This window comes from Ochotona curzoniae, unplaced genomic scaffold (assembly GCF_017591425.1).
Source record: "Ochotona curzoniae isolate NIBS_2020 unplaced genomic scaffold, NIBS_Ocur_1.0 contig_2404, whole genome shotgun sequence".
Taxonomy (NCBI): domain Eukaryota; kingdom Metazoa; phylum Chordata; class Mammalia; order Lagomorpha; family Ochotonidae; genus Ochotona; species Ochotona curzoniae.
In genome coordinates, this window is record NW_024465451.1 from 5,742,974 (window position 1) to 5,761,222 (window position 18,249).

General features: G+C 54.4%; 1 protein-coding gene across 1 annotated transcript; it reads left to right on the plus strand.

Annotated features, from left to right (window-relative positions):
* Positions 1-755: 755 nt before the first annotated feature.
* TFAP2E (transcription factor AP-2 epsilon) lies at positions 756-14,729 on the plus strand. The gene is made up of 7 exons (XM_040974411.1): positions 756-782; positions 1,054-1,533; positions 2,016-2,067; positions 11,432-11,654; positions 12,795-12,913; positions 13,380-13,521; positions 14,447-14,729. The coding sequence occupies exons 1-7, from the start codon at positions 756-758 to the stop codon at positions 14,727-14,729; spliced, it is 1,326 nt and encodes a 441-aa protein (XP_040830345.1).
* Positions 14,730-18,249: the final 3,520 nt, after the last annotated feature.

An 18,249-nucleotide genomic window follows, 5' to 3' on the forward strand; every position in this document is an offset into this window, starting at 1 on the left:
TTCAGGAAGCCTGGAAGACATGGCCTCTTTAGAGGTTGTGACAGGCCCTCAGCACACACATGCATGGATACACACGAGCTCACAGACACACATGTGCACAGGAGTCTACCTCTCGCAGATCTCCACATTCGCCATGGCCCATCCATGCCAAGCGTGGCGACGTGGTCAAACGACTGACACCCATTTTACAGACCATGAAACTGAGGCCAGCCAAACGCAGCGTTTTGCTCAAAGACAAGTTTGCCAGAGCAGCTGAGACTCAATCTGCAATCCTTTTCTGTTTCCCATCAACTGCCAGCTCCCAGCCCCCGGGCGACTCAGATCCATAGGGATCCAATTCATGTTCCCCATCCACTTACCCCGTGGATCTCGCCAAAGCCACGCCTTTCCTTCGGTGGTCACTGGGAAGCGGAAAGAGCGCGGCCACTGCTTGTCTCTTTAATGCGCGCCCCCGGAGGCGTGGCACGCCCCCGCCACTATAACTGGAGTGCATGGAGCCGGCTGCGCTCAGAAGAAGGACGGGCGCCAGGCACCTGCCGGCCGACTTTTCCAAGTGCCAACGGCGCCCGTCCTGCCTCCATGGACCCTCCAGGGGATACTCGCAGCTGAGGACCCCACGCACGCAAGCCGGGCCCCGGGCTCTGGTGCACTGGCCGCGGTTCACAGAGTCCCACGGGTCGGGCCGGCTGCCCGCAGCGTTCGCCGTCGGGCAAGGGCTCCGCCGCCGCCACCACGCCCCGCGCCCCAGCCGCCCAATGCTGGTACACACTTACCCTGCCATGGTGAGCAGCCGCGCTGGGCCGAGGGCGGAGGGGGGTGTCCGAGGAGCCGGAGCGCTGCACTCTGCTAGGCTTCTGTCCCTGAAGCAACGAAATCCTGGAGGGCGGGAGCCATGGGGAGAGTGCTGGTCCCGCCACCCGCGGGTCATCGGAGATGGACTCCGGACCCCGGGAAGGGATGGCAGCGGGGTCCCCGCGAACTTAGGTGGAGCCTTGGGGCTGCAATCACTTCAGTGCCAGTGCGGCACCTAACGCACCGTTCTCCCGTCCCCAGGAGCGCCCCGACGGGCTAGGCGCAGCGGCCAGCGGGACCCGTCTGTCGTCCTTGCCCCAGGCGGCCTACGGGCCGGCGCCGCCGCTCTGCCACACGCCCGCCGCTGCTGCCGCCGATTTCCAGCCGCCTTACTTCCCACCGCCCTACCCGCAGCCACCACTGCCATACGGCCAAGCGCCCGACGCCGCCGCCTTTCCGCACCTGGCAGGGGACCCGTACGGCGGCCTGGCGCCGCTGGCTGCGCAGCCACAAGCTCCGCAGGCCACCTGGGCCGCGCCCCGCGCCACCGCCCGCGCCCACGACGAGCCGCCCGGCCTCCTGGCGCCGCGCGCCCGCGCCCTGGGCCTTGATCCCCGACGCGACTACGCCGCCTCCGTGCCCCGTCTCCTGCACGGCCTGGCCGACGGCGCGCACGGCCTGGCCGACGCACCCCTGGGCCTTCCGGGGTTGGCGGTGCCACCCGGCCTGGAAGACCTGCAGGTGAGGCGGCAGGGCTCGGGGAAGTGCCCGGACAGGCCATGGGGACTTTGTTCCCTGGCTGGGGGCAACAAAGGGAATGATGCAGACACCTGAGTTTCCTCCCTCCGAATATGCGCCCCACTGGACTTGATACGGCCCTGAATCCGTGCCCAAGGCTGGATGGCCGCAGTTCTTGGCGGGGCTGAATTGCTCCTTCCCCTCCGCTGTGAGCTTAGAAGCTCAGCAGAGTGCCCAGTCCCGGGCTGCCTGGGGCAAACAGGCGCAGCAGTTGCCTGTCTGCGGTGAACCTGCAGGCGTCCTCCAGCCCGCTTGAGAACGGGCCTCAGAACCGCAGCCGATTCCATGTCCCCTTGGTGGCCGCCCCAGGCGACGAGGGTGCGCAAGGGTTGGACGGAGCAGATAGGGATCGCGCACCGCGGGGAGTTTGGGAAGGTTCGGCCCCGCCGTCCGCACCGTCCTCGCCCGCCGCCCTCTTCTTACAGGCCATGGAGGATCCCGGAATGAGCCTCCTGGACCAGTCGGTGATCAAAAAAGGTAGGGACTGCGGCGCGTGTGCCGGGGCAAAACCGGGTAAGACGCAGTGACCACAGGATACACACAGGGTACGTCGCCTGGCCCAGCAGAGGGGCAGCGAGGCTGCGTCGCACCGGCCAGGGTGCTGGATGGCAGGCAAGCTGGGCCCGGAGCGAGCCACCCGGTGCTGGCCAGAGCCCGGGTGGGAAGGGACTCCCCGGTGGGAAGGGACTCCCCGGGGCTGCAGCTCGCGGAAAAGGAGGCAGCAGAGCAGCGCTGGAGTTAATTTGCGGAGTGAGTTTGACCGCTTCGTGTTTGCTAAGAGGCAGGCAGGGGAGTCTTGATCCCCGGGATTTGCTCAGTGGTTTCATTTTATGGGACCTTAGCCCTGCGGAGCCTGGAGGCGCTTTTTGGCCTTTCTTGGTCGGCAGGGCCTTGCTGGGTTGGCCTTCTGGGGGTTCTAGTACCTTCCGGGCAGTTTGCTTTCAGCCGAAGCCTCTGGCACTGTTAGGGAAGCTGGTGTGAGTCCTGCTCTAGGCTGCCGCTGTGGTTTTCAGTGTGAACTCTGAGGACCACGGTGTGTGGCTTCCTGCTCCTTTCCTGGGTGTCTCTGCCTTTCTCAGCAGGTGCCTTCCGCTTCTAGCGTATGTGTGGTGATGTTTGTGGGGGTATTGGCGTGTAATTTTCTGTATTGTGGGGGGGGTCTGTGAGGGTCTTCACGGACGTTTGCACTAGTAAAAGTTGGAATGGACAACCCAACTTGGTGGATTTGCCACGGAGGCACAAATGCTTGGGGTGCCAGGGAAGGGAGAGATGAGAAGAGGCAAGGAGGAGAAGGGCAGGTGCCCTAGGATTGGGGCCGGTGCAGGAGGGAATTCCAAGCACAAAGGAGCCTGTGGGATTTGGCTGGAGTTGTTTTTCACACAGGTGATCAAACCCAAGTTCTTTGCACCCCACCTGCTCTCAGGGGAGGCGCAGGGTGGGAGTAGGGGGTGAGATGGGGCTGGGAGCTGGCTGGAAGGAGTGGGTGGGTGAGGGACTGGATGTCCGGAACTTGAGGGGTGTGTGTGTGTGTGTGTGTGTGTGTGTGTGTGTGTGCCTCTGTGTGTGTGTGTGTGTGTGTGTGTGTGTGTGTGTGTGCGTGGTGGGGAGGGCTCTGAGGCTTTCATTTCAAGGGTAAGACCAGGATGCTGGCACCAGACTCATGTCTTTATTGGTGTTCATCTCAATGGCTTTCATGGAGAGCAGGCATTTTCTGCAGGAGGGAAGGGAGAGCTGGTCTGCGGGGCAGGGGCCCCCCACCTGCCAGGGATGCTACCACAGTCATGCAGTCACCACTTCCCTGCCCCACTCCTCCAGAACGCAAGGGGCCAGGACCCTGGTTCCCTAACCCACTGCAGGAGGCCAGACTGCATTTAGGAAAGGAACTTGGGAGACCTGTGCCCTGGGGAGATGGAGGAAGATCAGCCATTGCTCTGAGAACTTTCACCTGTACAAAGCCAGGAGACAAGAAGAAAAGGGACTGAATTGTGCTGGATCCCCAAAGGCAGAACCGGGAGTGCCCAGTGCGGCGGGAATGGGAGAGGGAGCTTTCAGGGCGCTGTGAGCCCACAGGTCCATGCCCACAGGCCAGTGGGCTGGTCAGTGACTACGGACAACCGGAGTGGAGGCTGCGCCTAGGACCCCACTCTGGATGCAGAATCCCAGCCTGAGGCACCGCAGCCCAGGGGGAAGTGGCAAGAAGCTTGAAGCTACGAGCTTGGCAGGCTGCTTTCCCCTGGCTTATGAGGGGAGCCTGGGTCAGGTGCCCCAGCTGTGAGCCTGCTCTGTGCAATCCCCGGGGCTGTGCCTGGCTGCCGCTTGCTCCCAGTGGCGGAACAGTAGGCAGTGTCCACTGTGCCCTGCAGCCAGTCCCTGGGGTAGCCGTTGGCGTCCTTTCCACTGGCTTGGGACGGCTGGGTATAATCTGAAGACTGTCTGTGGCCTCACCTGTCTTCGGTGAGGGACCCTTCCCCGCAGGCACTCTGGAACTGAAGGTACCGCATTCCGGGTGCACAAAAAACGGGGCCCTTAAGCTCCTCCCAGTCTTGGCCTCAAGGGCAGCAGTGGGTTGCAGTCCTGGGAGGGACACCTAGTCTGAGCTTTTCTACACTTGAAGTGACCTCTGTAGAGGCCCCAGCCTCAGCTCCACCAATGCCGCTAGGAGAGAGGCCCCCCGGAAGCTCTAGAAGCTCTGTGGTCCTAGATTTTCGGGGCAGGTTGTGTGGAATTTCCACTGATTTTTAATTCTGTGAAGTCCCCCCTTCTCCCAACGCTTCCCTGTTGGCCATCCACCTGTTGGTGCTCCAGTGTGGTTCAGGGGCTGGCTTCCATTCCCAGCCTGCTTTGTCCTCCTTTTGCTTTGCCACCTGCTCCAGAGCTGGCGGAAAACAGGACTGGGAGGCGGGGATGGAGCTGGAGCCGGGATGTTTCCCAGCTGGGAGGTGCAGAGAGCGGCCAGCACTGGGTGAGCTTGTTCAGAGTGGGAGCTGGAGAGCCTAGGGTGCTGCCTGGACGTCCCCAGGAGGTGCGTGCTAAGTGTTTGGTGAATGAATGGGTGAGAAAGTGTTAAAAGATGCTTTCACCCTATTGGGCCCAGCACAGGGAGTATTCCCTGCTTGTGCATAGGGTAAAGAGATTAAAAACAGTTGGTTGAGGTCCTCCACAGGTGTGGTGTAAGGACGAGACCTGGGAAGATGTCCCTCACCTTTGGGATGTGTGGGAGAATTCCTTCTGGTAGGCCAGGTTGTCCAATCCCAAGGGGGCTTCAGGAGAGGGTCCCAAGGCAACAATCACCCTTCCCTGAGCTCTGGGGAAGGGAAAGGGAGGGGGTCTGAGTTCCCCCTGGAATCTCCAAGCAGCCCAGGATTGGCTGAAGCAGATGAAGACACCGTCAAAAAGCTTCTCTCTCTCAGTATAAATATGCCTTGCATATTAAAAAAAAATTTATTTATTTTTTAAAAGAGTAGGTTTCTTGGACATCACAATTCCCTGGAATTGTGGCCCTGGTACTTGGTGTCTTTAAGTGGATTTACTGAAGTAAAACTTACATACCTGGACTTCTCCCCATGTTAGAATATACTGTTCAGGGCCCAGCACAGTGACCTAGTGACTAAAGTCCTTGCCTTGAACACACCAGGATCCCATATGGGTGCCGGTTCTAATCCCGGCAGCTCCACTTCCCATCCAGCTCCCTGCCTGTGGCCTAGGAAAGCAGTCGAGGACGGCCCAAAGCTTTGGGACCCTGCACCCATGTGGGAGACCCGGAAGAAGTTCCTGGCTCCTGGCTTCGGATCGGCATAGCATCAGCCATTGCACTCACTTGGGGAGTGAATCATTGGACGGAAGATCTTTCTCTCTGTCTCTCCTCCTCTCTGTATATCTGGCCTTCCAATAAATAAATAAATCTTAAAAAAAAAAAAAGGAATATACTGTTCAATGCTTTGAGTAAATGCAGAGTTGTGTAACTGTTACCACCATCCATTTTGGACATGGCCAGCACTCCTACAGTTCTTCCTGCTCATTTATAGTCCATTCCCATTCTTTGCTTTAAAAGGTTTATTTATTTCTATTGGAAAGTCAGATATACAGAGAGGAGGAGAGACAGAGAGGAAGATCTTCCATCCGATGATTCACTCTGCAAGTGGCCACAATGTCCAGAGCTGAGCTGATCCAAAGCCAGGAGCTTCTTCCAGGTCTCCCACGTGGGTGCAGGGCCCTAAAGCTTTAAAGCTTTGGGCCGTTCTCCACGGCCTTCCCAGGCGACAAGCAGGGAGCTGGATGGGACGTAGGGCCACTAGGATTAGAATCAGCGCTCATAATTCCCATTCTTACCCTGTGCCTTAGGCAACTGCTGATTTGCTTCTTGTCCATATATATGCATATTCTGGCCATGTTGTATAAGTGCATATATAAATATGCAGCTTTGGCACCTGCTTCTTTTGCTTGGTATCACGGTGTTGGGTCTCATCCCTGGTGTCCGTGCTGGGCGTCTGATTCATTTCCCTGCTCTGTAGTATCCATGGTGTGCCTGGAGTGCATTCTGCTGCTGTTCTCTTTCATTGATGGACACTGAGGTTCTTTCTGCTCTTCGGCCATGCTGGATAATGTTGCTTTGACTTACAGACATGCACTTGTGTGGAAATATGTTTTTATTGGGAGCTGTTCAATGTCTCCAGACCTTCACCTACACTTGGCATTGTCTGTTATCGTAAACATCTTGGGTTAGCTCAGTATAGTTTTTATTTTCATTTTTCTAATGATTTGCATCATTGAACAGTTTTGTGTGCTTATTTACCATTTTTTTTCTGTTTATTTCTCTATTCACGTATTTTAACAATTTTCGAGTTAAATTGCTATTGAGTTATAAAGATTCTTTATATCTTCTGGATACAAATAATCAGAAATATAACTTGTAAATATTTACTTCCAGTCTGTGGTTTGTCTTGATATTTCTTTGCAGTCTTTGAGGTGCAAATGTTTTAAGTTTTGATGTAATCCTGTTTTTTATTTTATTTATGGTCATGCTTGCTGTCTCAGATACTCCTTTTAAAAAGACAAATATTTATTTGCTTTTTACTTGAAAGGCAGATTCTGCAGAGAGAGAGGGGGGGTTTGCAGCCACTGGCTTACCACTCCACCACTATTGCCACAATGGCTAGAGCTAAGCCAATGTGAAACCAGGAACCAGAGCCTCCTCTGGGTCTCCTGCATGGGTGCAGGAGCTCAAGGCTTTGAGGCATCCTCCTTTGCTTTCCCAGGCCATAAACAGAGAGCTGGATCAAAAGTGGAGCTGTTAAGATGAAACGAGAGCCCTTATGGGACACTGGCACCGCAAGTGGAGACTTAGCCTACTATGTCATGGCGCTGGCTCCAGTCTCAGATACTCTACTCAACCCAAAGTTATAACAAATTGGGCCATCCTCTACTGCTGTCCCATGCCACAAGCAGGGAGCTGGATGGGAAGTGGAGCAACTGGGACACACCTGGCACCCATATAGGATCCCAGTATATGCAAGGCAAGGATTTAGCCACTGAACCATCGTGCCAGGCCTGAGGAATTGCAATCTTTTTTTTTTTTAAAAATAAGATTTATCTATTTTTATTAGAAAGGTGGATATACAGAGAGGAGGAGACAGAGAGGAAGATTTTCCGTCCAATGATTCACTCCCCAAGCGGCTGCAACGGCTGGAGCTGAGCCAATCTGAAGCCAGGAGTAAGGCACTTCCTCTGGGTCTCCCATGGTGGTGCAGGGTCCCAAAGCATTGGGCCTTCATCAACTGCATTCCCAGGCCACAAGCAGGGAGCAGGATGGGAAGCGGGGCTGCCGGGATTAGAACTAGCACCCATATGGGATCCCAGCGCGTTCAAGACAAGGACTTTAACCACTAGGCCACAGCGCCGGGCCCCAGGAATTGCAATGTTTCTGGAGAGTCTGTTGCCTGCTCCTTTGATTATCTCCCCATGCGTGGGCAAAGTGTGTAAACGTGTGTGTGTCTCCTCTGAAGGGCTGAGTAGTCAGGAGCGCTTGCGTGTCACCGAGGTCACAGGAGGAGCCATCATGCTGATGTTGAGGACAAGCCGCCTCTGTGTCTGCTCTTTCAATGAGTGTTGATTTAATTCCCACCTCCTTACCTACCCCCTTCCTAGCCTACCTGCTTCCCTAACCTTGAATTTCATCCCTCTAGCCATTTTTAAAAAAGGATTTATTTATTTAGTTGGAAAGTCAGTGTGACAGAGAAAAGAGAAAGGCATAAAGGGATCTTGCATTTGTTAGTTCTCTTCTCAACAGCCCGAGTGGGGCCAGGCCAAAACCAGGATCCAAGAACTTCATCCTAGTCTCCTGGGTGCATGGTGGGGGCCCAAGGACTTGGACCATCTTCCACTGCCTTCTCATTCATATTGGCAAGGAGCTGGATCGGAAGCCGAGTAGCAGGGACCTGACCAGCACCCTGATATGGGATGCTGGCATCCCAAGTAAAGCTGCTTAACTCTATGTTACAACCTTGGCATACACTCCTACAGTTCCCGCACTCCTCCAAATGGCAGCTAGGCGAGTCTGAAGCCAGGAGCCTGGAACTCTGTCCAGGTCTCCCATGTGGATGACAGGGGCCCAAGCACTTGGCCCATCTCCTGTTGCTTTATCAGACACATGAGCAGGGAACTGAATGGGAAGTGAGACAGCTGGGACCTGAACTGGTGCCCATATAAGTGGAAGCTTAACTTGCTGCACCGCAATACTGGCTCGTACATTATTATTATTTTTTAAATGTTGTGCTAACACGCATGTACCTTGGTTTCTGAGTATTTTGGTGCTCCCTTCACTGTTACCCTATCTCTGACCCTGTCCCTGAGAACAGAGAACTGCCTGGGGAGGGGTTCTGTTCATTCTTCTACCCACCTCAATGGGATCTTTGGGTCCCTCTCTGGTGCCAGGCTGCAGAGCAGGGTGAAAGGGTAGCTGTGCTGGATTACCTAACAAAGGGTTGAGACTCCCCTCACCTGGCCCTGACCTCTGACCATCGCCCTTTTCCCCACTGGGATCCAGGGGCCCTTGCTTCACCACATGTTCACTCTGCATCTACTGATGGCTGCCCATGCCCAGACCCATCCTTGGTCTACTGGGGGGGAGGGGGCAGAAAGGGTGGGAGCAGGCGTGGGAGGTCAGGGTGGTCAACACAGGCCCAGGGAAGTTCCACACAGGGGGTGGTCCCTGCTGGACCGGCTGGGGGAGGAAGGAACCTGCCTAATGGAATATTAGGTTTATGGCCTACTCGGTGATGCTCAGCCCAGTCAGTGGTCGGTGGTGGAGGGTGGCTGCTTCAGTCCAGCATCCGCTCTCACGTTGAATTGAGATGGGCTATCAGTACAATGCATTTACTGGAAAAGGGACTATGTGGCTCAGAGGTAGCATCCCTTGGCTGGGCAGGGTCCAGAGCCCTGGGGACAAGTGGAGAGTGGGCAAGAGGGGTGGGTAGGATCCAGCTGAGAGTGAGGCAGACCCTGGAGTGCAATGCCTGCTTCTCACAGGCTGTGCAGGGGAACCGCTTTGAATTTTCAAAATTTTTTCATGTGAAGAAAAAAAGATATGCTTATATGAAAAGCAGAGTGAAAGAGAAAGAGAGAATGTTTCTTTTTGCTAATACATTCCCTAACAGTCAGGGCTTCCCTGGTTGAAGCCAGGAGCCAAGAACCAGGAAATCCAAGTCTCCCACATGGGTAGCAGGAACTTAAGCACTTAGCCCCTCATCTGCCATGTCCCAGGAGCATTAGAAGGAAGCTCGATCAGAAGACCAGAGTAGCTGGGACTTGAACGAGGCACTCAGATGTAATATGCAGGTGTCCCAAGCGGTGATTTAAACCACTGTATCCCCACGCCCATCCTTAGTCACTTCATTTTGACAAGGGATAAGGATGTAAATGTTCACTCCACAGAGCTGCTCACATACATCACGTGGTGGACCACGGGCACTCATCGACGGATAGGCTACCCAGCCAGCATGTGACCCTGTAGGAACTGACACATGAAAGGCAGGGAGCCCAGAGAAGGGGCTGTGCAGAAATTCCTGGGGTAGTGAGCGAGGATAGATGTGCAGAGAGTGGGCTAGATCTGGGACCACACGGTACCACTGAGGGGAGCACAGGGTACCACTGAGGGGAGCACAGGGTACCACTGAGGGGAGCACAGGGTACCACTGAGGGGAGCACACGGTACCACTGAGGGGACCACAGGGTACCACTGAGGGGAGCACAGGGTACCACTGAGGGGAGCACAGGGTACCACTGAGGGGAGCACAGGGTACCACTGAGGGGAGCACACGGTACCACTGAGGGGACCACAGGGTACCACTGAGGGGAGCACAGGGTACCACTGAGGGGAGCACAAGGTACCACTGAGGGGACCACAGGGTACCACTGAGGGGAGCACAGGGTACCACTGAGGGGAGCACACGGCACCACTGAGGGGAGCACAGGGTACCACTGAGGGGAGCACAGGGTACCACTGAGGGGAGCACAGGGTACCACTGAGGGGAGCACAGGGTACAGAAGGGAGGCTCCTGGCTGGGAAAGTCCAACCAGACAGGGGCAAGGGGATGGATTCTGGCAGATGAAGGACCACTCATCTATCTGGTTGTTTTCTGAGGCCTGGCCCAGCTGTGAACCACAGGTGTGAACAGCTGGAAGACATCATACCCTTCGTCGGTGGTCCTGGGCTGCTGCTGGGTCCCTGGCTATAGTGTTTTACCTCTCTGGAATCCTTCTGTGCCCCTCACTGGTGAAGTGCCAACTAACAGTGCAGCCCCCTCCTGGGCTGACCTGGGGGCCTGGGAGAGTGATGAGAGCTCAGCAGGCACCCCCAGACTCCTTGCACATGCTGTGTCTTCTCTTCCAAGGATTGGGAAGTGAAGGCCACCAGCTTCCTTGGAAGATGCAAACGTCTCAGTCAAAAACAAGGTTAGGGCCCCGAGCAGTGGCCTAGTGACTAGGGTCCTTGCCTTGAATGTGCCGGGATCCCATATGCGCTCCGGTTCTAATTCCGGCAGCTCTGCTTCCCGTCTAGCTCCCTGCTTGTGGTCTGGGAGGGCAGTCAGGGACGGCCCAAGGCCTTGGACCTTGAACCCATGTGGGAGACCTGGAGGAGGTTCCTGGCTTCTAGTTTCAGATCGGTGCGGCACAGGCCATTGTGGTCACTTGGGAAGTGAATCATCAGATGGAGGATCTTCCTCTCTGCCTCTCCTCCTCTCTGTATATTTGAATTTGCAATAAAAAAAAAATAAATCTTTTTTTAAAAAGTACAAGATTAGACTTCAGGAAGAACTTTGTCTTAGAGCCAAGAGTATCTAAGTGACTTAGAAACTTAACCTCTAGGGTTTGACATTGTGGTATGCCGGAATCCGTTATGGACTCTTGTTTGAGTCCCAGTTGTTCCACTTCTGATCCAGCTGCCTGCTAATGTGCCTGGGAATGCAGCAGAAGATGGCCCAAGTGCTTGGGTCCCTACAGTCATATGGGAGAAGCTCCTGGCTCCTGGCTTCAGCCTAGTCTATCCCCAGCCATTGTGGCTCCTGCCAAATACTGGAACTCTTCAAAACTGCCTAGGGGTTTAGAGGGAGGTTACAGGCAGGACCCTGGGCTCAGGATCCATACCCATTAGCTGTGTGAACTTGGACGAGTGTCTGTAACCTCAGCATGCCTGTTTCTGTCTTGGTAAAGTGGGGTATCAGAGCCTCCCCCTAAAGGCGCTGGAACCTCTCTGTGTGTGAAGTTGACCTGTTGTCGATGCCCTGTGCTGTGACCACTGGCTCAATGTCGCCCTCTCTCTCTTGCTTTTGCTTCTGCTCCACAGTTCCCATCCCCTCCAAAGCCAGCAGCCTTTCAGCCATCTCATTGGCCAAAGACAGCCTGGTGGGGGGCATCACCCACCCCAGTGAGGTCTTCTGCTCTGTGCCTGGCCGGCTCTCACTGCTCAGCTCGACGTCCAAGTACAAGGTGACGGTGGGGGAGGTGCAGCGGCGACTCTCACCTCCGGAGTGCCTCAATGCCTCCCTCCTGGGGGGCGTCCTGCGCAGGTAGGAAAGCCAGCCCACAGCCCCTGCACAGCACCCTGGAGAAAGCCCCTGGGCTCTTCCGCTCTTCGGGGAGAGCCAGCCTCACACCAGGCCCCCCTGTGTGCTCCCGGCCTTGCATTGTGCATGCTATGGGGGCAGGCTTGAGTCTCCAGCTGCTTCTACAGCTTGGGGGCAGAACCTTGGCACAGAGAAGGAATGGGAGGACTCACCCACAGGGGGCAGGCATCTCAGCTCAGTCTGGGGAAGAGAGGATGCCATCTTCAACCCCTCCCTCAGGACCTAAGGTCCTCTTCCGATGGCTTCATAGGCCTTGGCTGGTGTGTGCTTGGGGCTGGGGAGCATGGTAGTTGACCATCTGTCTTCATAGCCATGTGTCCATCTCTCCATGCACGTGTGTGTGCGTGCAAGAGCTATTTCTGCCTTAGGGAGTTTCGATGAGTCTGAGGAGAATGGTGTGTGCTATCCTATGGGGTGTGGATGTGTGCACTGAGGGCTGGTCAGCGGTGTTGGTGTCCATGAGCATGAGTGACCTGGGATGTAGGGCTGCAGTGTTTCATGGGTGGGGGAAGGGAGTGGTTGCACATGTGCACCTGGCCTTGTGTGCACCATTCCAGAAGTGCGGGGCTGTGTTGTGCAGTTGTGGGGACTAGCTCCTATTCCTTGCCCTTCTGAGCCTCCTAGAGGGGGCTCTGGGAGTCCCTGGGGTCCTGGCTTTGGGTGAATGTATCTCTGCATGCACCTGTGTTCATCCGTGTGCCTGTGTGACTCCCCACGTGGCCGCGTGCACTTGTCTCCCATGTAACTGTCTCTGCACATGCCTGGGTGCCGGGTGAGGGCCCAACTGGCAAGCAAAGGCTGGCAGCAAGGACCCCAGAGGCTGGCCTATCCCGCTCCAGCATGGGTTCTTTCTGCTGTTGAGAGGACCAGGGAGAAAGGAAGGACCTGGGGCTGGATCCTTGGCTACAAAACCAGTAAGGTCAGGAGAGGTTTAGAGCTTTCCCAGGGTCCCCAGAGCATGGCCAAGGCTGTTCTGATCCTCAGCAGGGCCGGGTGAGGGCACACAGTCCTTCAGGATCACTTAGCCCACCTGCTTTTCTGTTTGCTTCATAGTTGTGTTCTATCTCTCCCTATCACATCAAGGGCCAAGTCCAAGAATGGGGGCCGGTGCCTGCGGGAGCGGCTAGAGAAGATTGGGCTCAACCTGCCGGCTGGCCGTCGCAAGGCTGCCAACGTGACCCTGCTGACCTCGTTGGTAGAGGGTGAGTGAGTCACACCCCGGGTGGGTGAGCATGACCGCAAGTGGAGGTGTGCAGTTGTGGTATTTGTGTGTATACTCTGTGTGGCATGTGGGTATCTGGCCTCTGTGTGTTTGTATGATGCACACACATGTATGTGCAGTAAGAGCTCCTTGTAGCATACATGTGTGTAGGGTGAGAAGTGGTCATGGATGTGGTAAAGGGCCAAGGAGGTGAGAGCCCCTTTCCTTGAGGCTGGTGACTGGGCTTTGGGCAACACAGTGGGCCATGCTCCAGTCTGAGGCCAGAGCCCAGCCCCAGAGTCCCCAAGGGTGAGCAGTGGAATAGGGGCTGGAAGTGGGTTAGAGATGGGCTGCAAGGCCAATCAGAGAATAGCATCTATGGAAGCAGGATGGGGCAGTCCCTCCAGGGACTTGGAATTTCAAGGCTGGGCTACACCTGGCAGCAGTGACAGATCCCTTCTCCCCAGGAGAGGCTGTGCACCTGGCCCGAGACTTCGGCTATGTCTGTGAAACTGAGTTCCCAGCCAAAGCGGCCGCCGAGTACCTGTGCCGACAGCATGCTGACCCCGGGGGACTGCACAGCCGCAAGAGCATGCTGCTGGCTGCCAAGTGAGTGAGGACTGTCAGGGGTTCCACACACACGCACAGGGGATACATGCAGACACAGGCACCACACATACATACAATGGACACCACTCATGAGCACACAATATATGGGCATCACATGTGACCACATGTATGGGTTCTGAGCAGCAGTGAAAACAGGACCACATTTTGGCTAACCCTGGCCATGTGTGGGCATTACAGTCATTGCCCCATGACAGTGTCATCTAGGCCACAATCCCCACTGCACCTATCACCACCGCCTGTACTTGGTCTGAACCTGGCCCATCAGCCCTTTGCTCCCATGACCTCCAACAGGCCTCCAGGCCTGGGCAAGGGAGGCCTCTCTCACCACAGTTTGGTGCTGTGATCTCAACTCAGACATGCTCACCTGACTGCACAGCTACATCCAAGAACATCCCATGACTCATACTGCTATTGCCTTGGTTCTTTCTTCTTCTTTTTCCTCAAGATTTATTTTTACTTAAAAGAGGGAGTAAGGAAGACAGATCTTCTATCCGCTGTTGGTTCACATCCTAAATGATCACAACATCTGGAGCTGGCCCGGACCAAAGCCAGGAGCCAGGAGGAGCTTCTTCCAGGTCTCCTAAGTGGGTGCAGGGACTGAAGGATGTGGGCCATCCTCTGCTGCTTTCCCAGGCCACAAGCAGGGAGCTGGGTTGAAAGTGGAGCAGCCGGAACTCAAACCAGAGCCCATATGGGATGCCAGTATTGCAGCAGATAGAGGATTAGCTTGCTATACTTCTGTGTCAGCTCTTCTTTATATGCATATCTTAAGATTTATCTAATCTTAATTGAAAGGCAGAGTTACAGAAAGTCAAAGATCTTCCATCGGCAGGTTCATTACCCCTGATGTGCGCTCTGGGCTCAGGCGTTAGTTCTTACTCCTCTGATCCTCTCTCCCTGCCAGGCAGATTTGCAAGGAGTTTGCAGATTTGATGGCTCAGGACCGTTCACCACTGGGCAACAGCCGCCCAGCGCTCATCCTGGAGCCTGGAGTACAAAGCTGCCTGACCCACTTCAGCCTCATCACCCACGGCTTCGGTGGACCTGCCATCTGTGCCGCGCTCACTGCCTTCCAGAACTACTTGCTAGAGTCACTCAAGGGGTTGGACAAGATGTTTCTAAGCACTGCAAGCAGTGGGCATGGTGAAACCAAGGCTTCGGAGAAAGATGACAAGCATCGGAAATAACCGCTTTCCCTGTCCTGGCCCAAGGAGGCTCCCAAACCGGAAATTAGGCCTTAGTTGCCAAGGGTGGGCTTGAAAAGACTAAAAGATGACATTGGTCCAGAGTTGGGGGTCTGGGTTGGATCAGGGAGGATGGCCTCTCTGTGGTGATCTGTTGGTAACTTAAGGCCCAGGGACCTATGTCCTGTGTGCAGTTTCCCTACCTCTGATGGTGGAGAAGGGCTTGGACAGGAAATTGGAAAAACTTGCCCAGGGAGCAGAGCCTTTCCCACTGGGGTGCCTGCATAGCGGTGGGGACTGCTAGGGGCCAGTGCCTTCCTGGGATTTCCTGATGGTAGGAATGGGAGCTGATAACAGAGGTGCTATGAGGCGCTAGCACCCCCGACCAGGAGAGTCCAGTGGGTTTTCCCGGCCTTTCCCAGTCTTGGAGCAAGGCAGATGGGAGGGCCTGTCAAGGCGGAGGGAACCTAAAGCACAAACTGCAGAACTTGAAACCAGGCTGTGCATCACTGTGCTGCTGCTGTCTGTCCTTATTTATTTATATGTTGTAATTAAATTGGAACATTTCAAAATGTCCTGTGCAATTTGTTGATCCCAGTGCGCTGGGGAGTCGTTTTCACTTGTTTTGCTTGTGTGCAGAGATGTTCAGTTGGACCAGGATGGAGAGGGCACTCTGGCTCACAAGGGGCTCTGGGTGGGCTGGCGGGGATGTCCCACGTGGTGCATCAGGGACCCCGAGGTTATCATCGGGTTGCTGTATTTGCTGTTGTTTCTCTTGACCCTGCAGGTGATCCCCATCTCACAGACTGTTTTCTCATTCTCTGAATAAAACGTTTTTTTGCACTGGATACAAAGCTCTCCTGTTCACTAACTTGTCTGCTCGATCATTCCTCAGAACACACATGTACGAGGGTGTATTACCTTACAAAATATAACTCCTTTATCCATTTGTTTCCTTTGCAATTTTCGGAGATTTTATTTATTTGTTTGTTTTATTGGAAAGTCAGATTTACAGAGGGAAGGAGAGACAGAAAGATCTTTCATCTGTTGGTTCACTCCCCAAGTGGCTACAATGACCAGAGTTGAGCTGATCTGAAGCCAGGAGCCAGCAGCCTCTTCCAGGTCTCCTGGTGCAGGGTCCCAAGGCTTTGGGCTATCCTTTGCTGCTTTCCCAGGGAAGTGGAGCAGCTGGGATATGAACTGGTGCCCTTATGAAATTCTGGCAGTTACAAGGCGAGGACTGTAACTACTAGGCTACTGCGCCAGGCCCTATTACTTTAAAAAAAAATTTATTTGAAAAGCAGCATTACAGAGAGGGAGGAAGATCTTCCATGTGTTGGTTTAATCCCCAGATGGTTACAACATTTGGTCCCTCAAACCACCATTTTGCTTTGTCCTTTGGGCCAGTGCACTGTTTTGCTGACCTGAGTTGCTCCTCTGCCTGTCACTGCATGGTGCTGTCAGGGACACATGTCGGGATGTGCTGCACAAGTGGAGGGTGTGCCAGAACACAGGCTCTGGACGTCACCCCTCAGGGTGATTTCCCAAGGAGTTCCAAAGCCTCAACACACCCATAAGAAGGGACGAAGAGCAGCAAATTACACTCTGCTGTAGCTGAAGGCCAGACCCAGCAACAGATTCTTCCACTATCATTCTAAACTCTGGGAAATTGAGGAGACAGAGTGAGACAACAGAAAACACTTGGGCAATGACCAGAATGTAGCAGCAAATCCATAAAGGGTTGCAGATACTCAGAAGTTAGAAACTAGCTAATCAAGAACTTTTCCCTCAGGCAAGGACCATGCAGTCCTTACCAGGTCCTATTTGCTTGCCAGGGTCACGTGGCCCATCAGCCTCACTCCCCTCCGTCTGATCCAGCACTTCCTAATTTTTGGGGTACCACTTGGCGCCCTACAGAGAGGCTCGCTGGGCTGACCCCAGCGCAAGGCAGCAGGTTCTCCCTGGTTACGCCCTCCCAGGCTCTGCTCCTGCCAGCCATCAGGCCCATCATTCAGGGTTCTGTCTGAGGAAGTCCAGAGTGGAAACAATGCGATCCTTCTGATGAGGTCTCGGTGCTTTCTTCTTCTTCTTCTTCTTTTTTTAAGATTTATTTTTATTGGAAAGTCAGATATACAGAGAGGAGAGACTGGAAGATCTTCTGTCCAATGATTCACTCCCCTACATTGGCTAGAGATGCTCTGATCCAAAGCCTCTTCAGGGTCCCCATGTGGGTGCAGGGTCCCAAAGCTTTAGGCCGTCCTCATCCTCATTCCCAGGTCACAGCAGGGAGCTGGATGGGAAACAAGGGCTGCTGGGACACGAACCTGTGCCCATATGGGATCCTGACGTGTCCAAGACAACCTCAGTGCTTTATTCTTAAAATTTAGATCCTTCCTCCCACCTTCCCCCCGCCCCCCAGCAAAATAAAACGGTTTTAACTTCTACCTAGTTGGACTTAACCCTATGGAAAAGCAGATGGTGATTAGGGCAGTTCAAGAATTGTATACTACCGTAAAGACCAGATTTTCTTGTTGTAAGTGTCCTAGTCTTCCAGGAATAACAGCATCCATTGAAAAGCATTCCCCCTTCAAACCTCATGAAGCAAGGTAAGTGAGGGCAGGCTGCAGGCCCTTCTCCTCGCAGACACGAAACGGCGCCCCTCCCCCACCCAGGCCAGCTTCATTTTTCAGTTTCCATTCCCCATGATCAACTGAAGTCTGAACATAGGTAAATGTAAAATGCCAAGAAAAAAAAAAAAGCTTGCAAGTTTTAAATTGTTCCAAATCATGTGATCAAATCTCATCTGCCTGCTGGGATGTGAATCCTCATTCCTTGGAGTGCCCACACTGTATACACCATCTGCCCATTGGTCAGCAGCGGTTTTTGTTATCAGAATGCTGAAATAGGGCAGTGCTTCAAATAACCTTTATTCTACTCAACAGTGGCCCCAGAATCCTACAGAAGCGATGCAAAGCTGTCACCAGGGAATGAAAACCTGGAAGGACAGATGAACTCTGACGCTATGTAGCAATCCTGGACAGGAATATGAAAAAACCATAGCCAAGATAGAGTTCTGCACCAGCCATGTTTTCAGACCTCGTGTTAAGGGATCGGGGGACAGTGGAGATCTTGGAATACACTTCCCGCAGCAAGGGTACTAGGGCACTGCTAACTCAGTCACATGCACTAAGCAGCCCAGACATCTAGAACGAATCCTGAGAATGTCCTGCCTCTTGCCCGGGCATTGCTGCTACTTCCATCAAAGGGTCAAGGCCAGAGGTGGTGACAGGACTCTGGGTCGCAGTTCCCACACAGCTGGCTCAGCTGCTGCTCTCCATCAGAAACACCAACAGTCTCAGGCCGTCTCAGTACCCCTTCCAGTTGCCCTGCGAGGCTCCTCCTCGTTGGCCTCCACATCTACCTCTCCAGTATTCAAGGCTGAGCATCCCTGCCCTGAGGCAGAACAGCTGCTCTTCTCCAACCTAACCTTCCCACCCCAAACCTGAGCAGAAATGAATCCTAT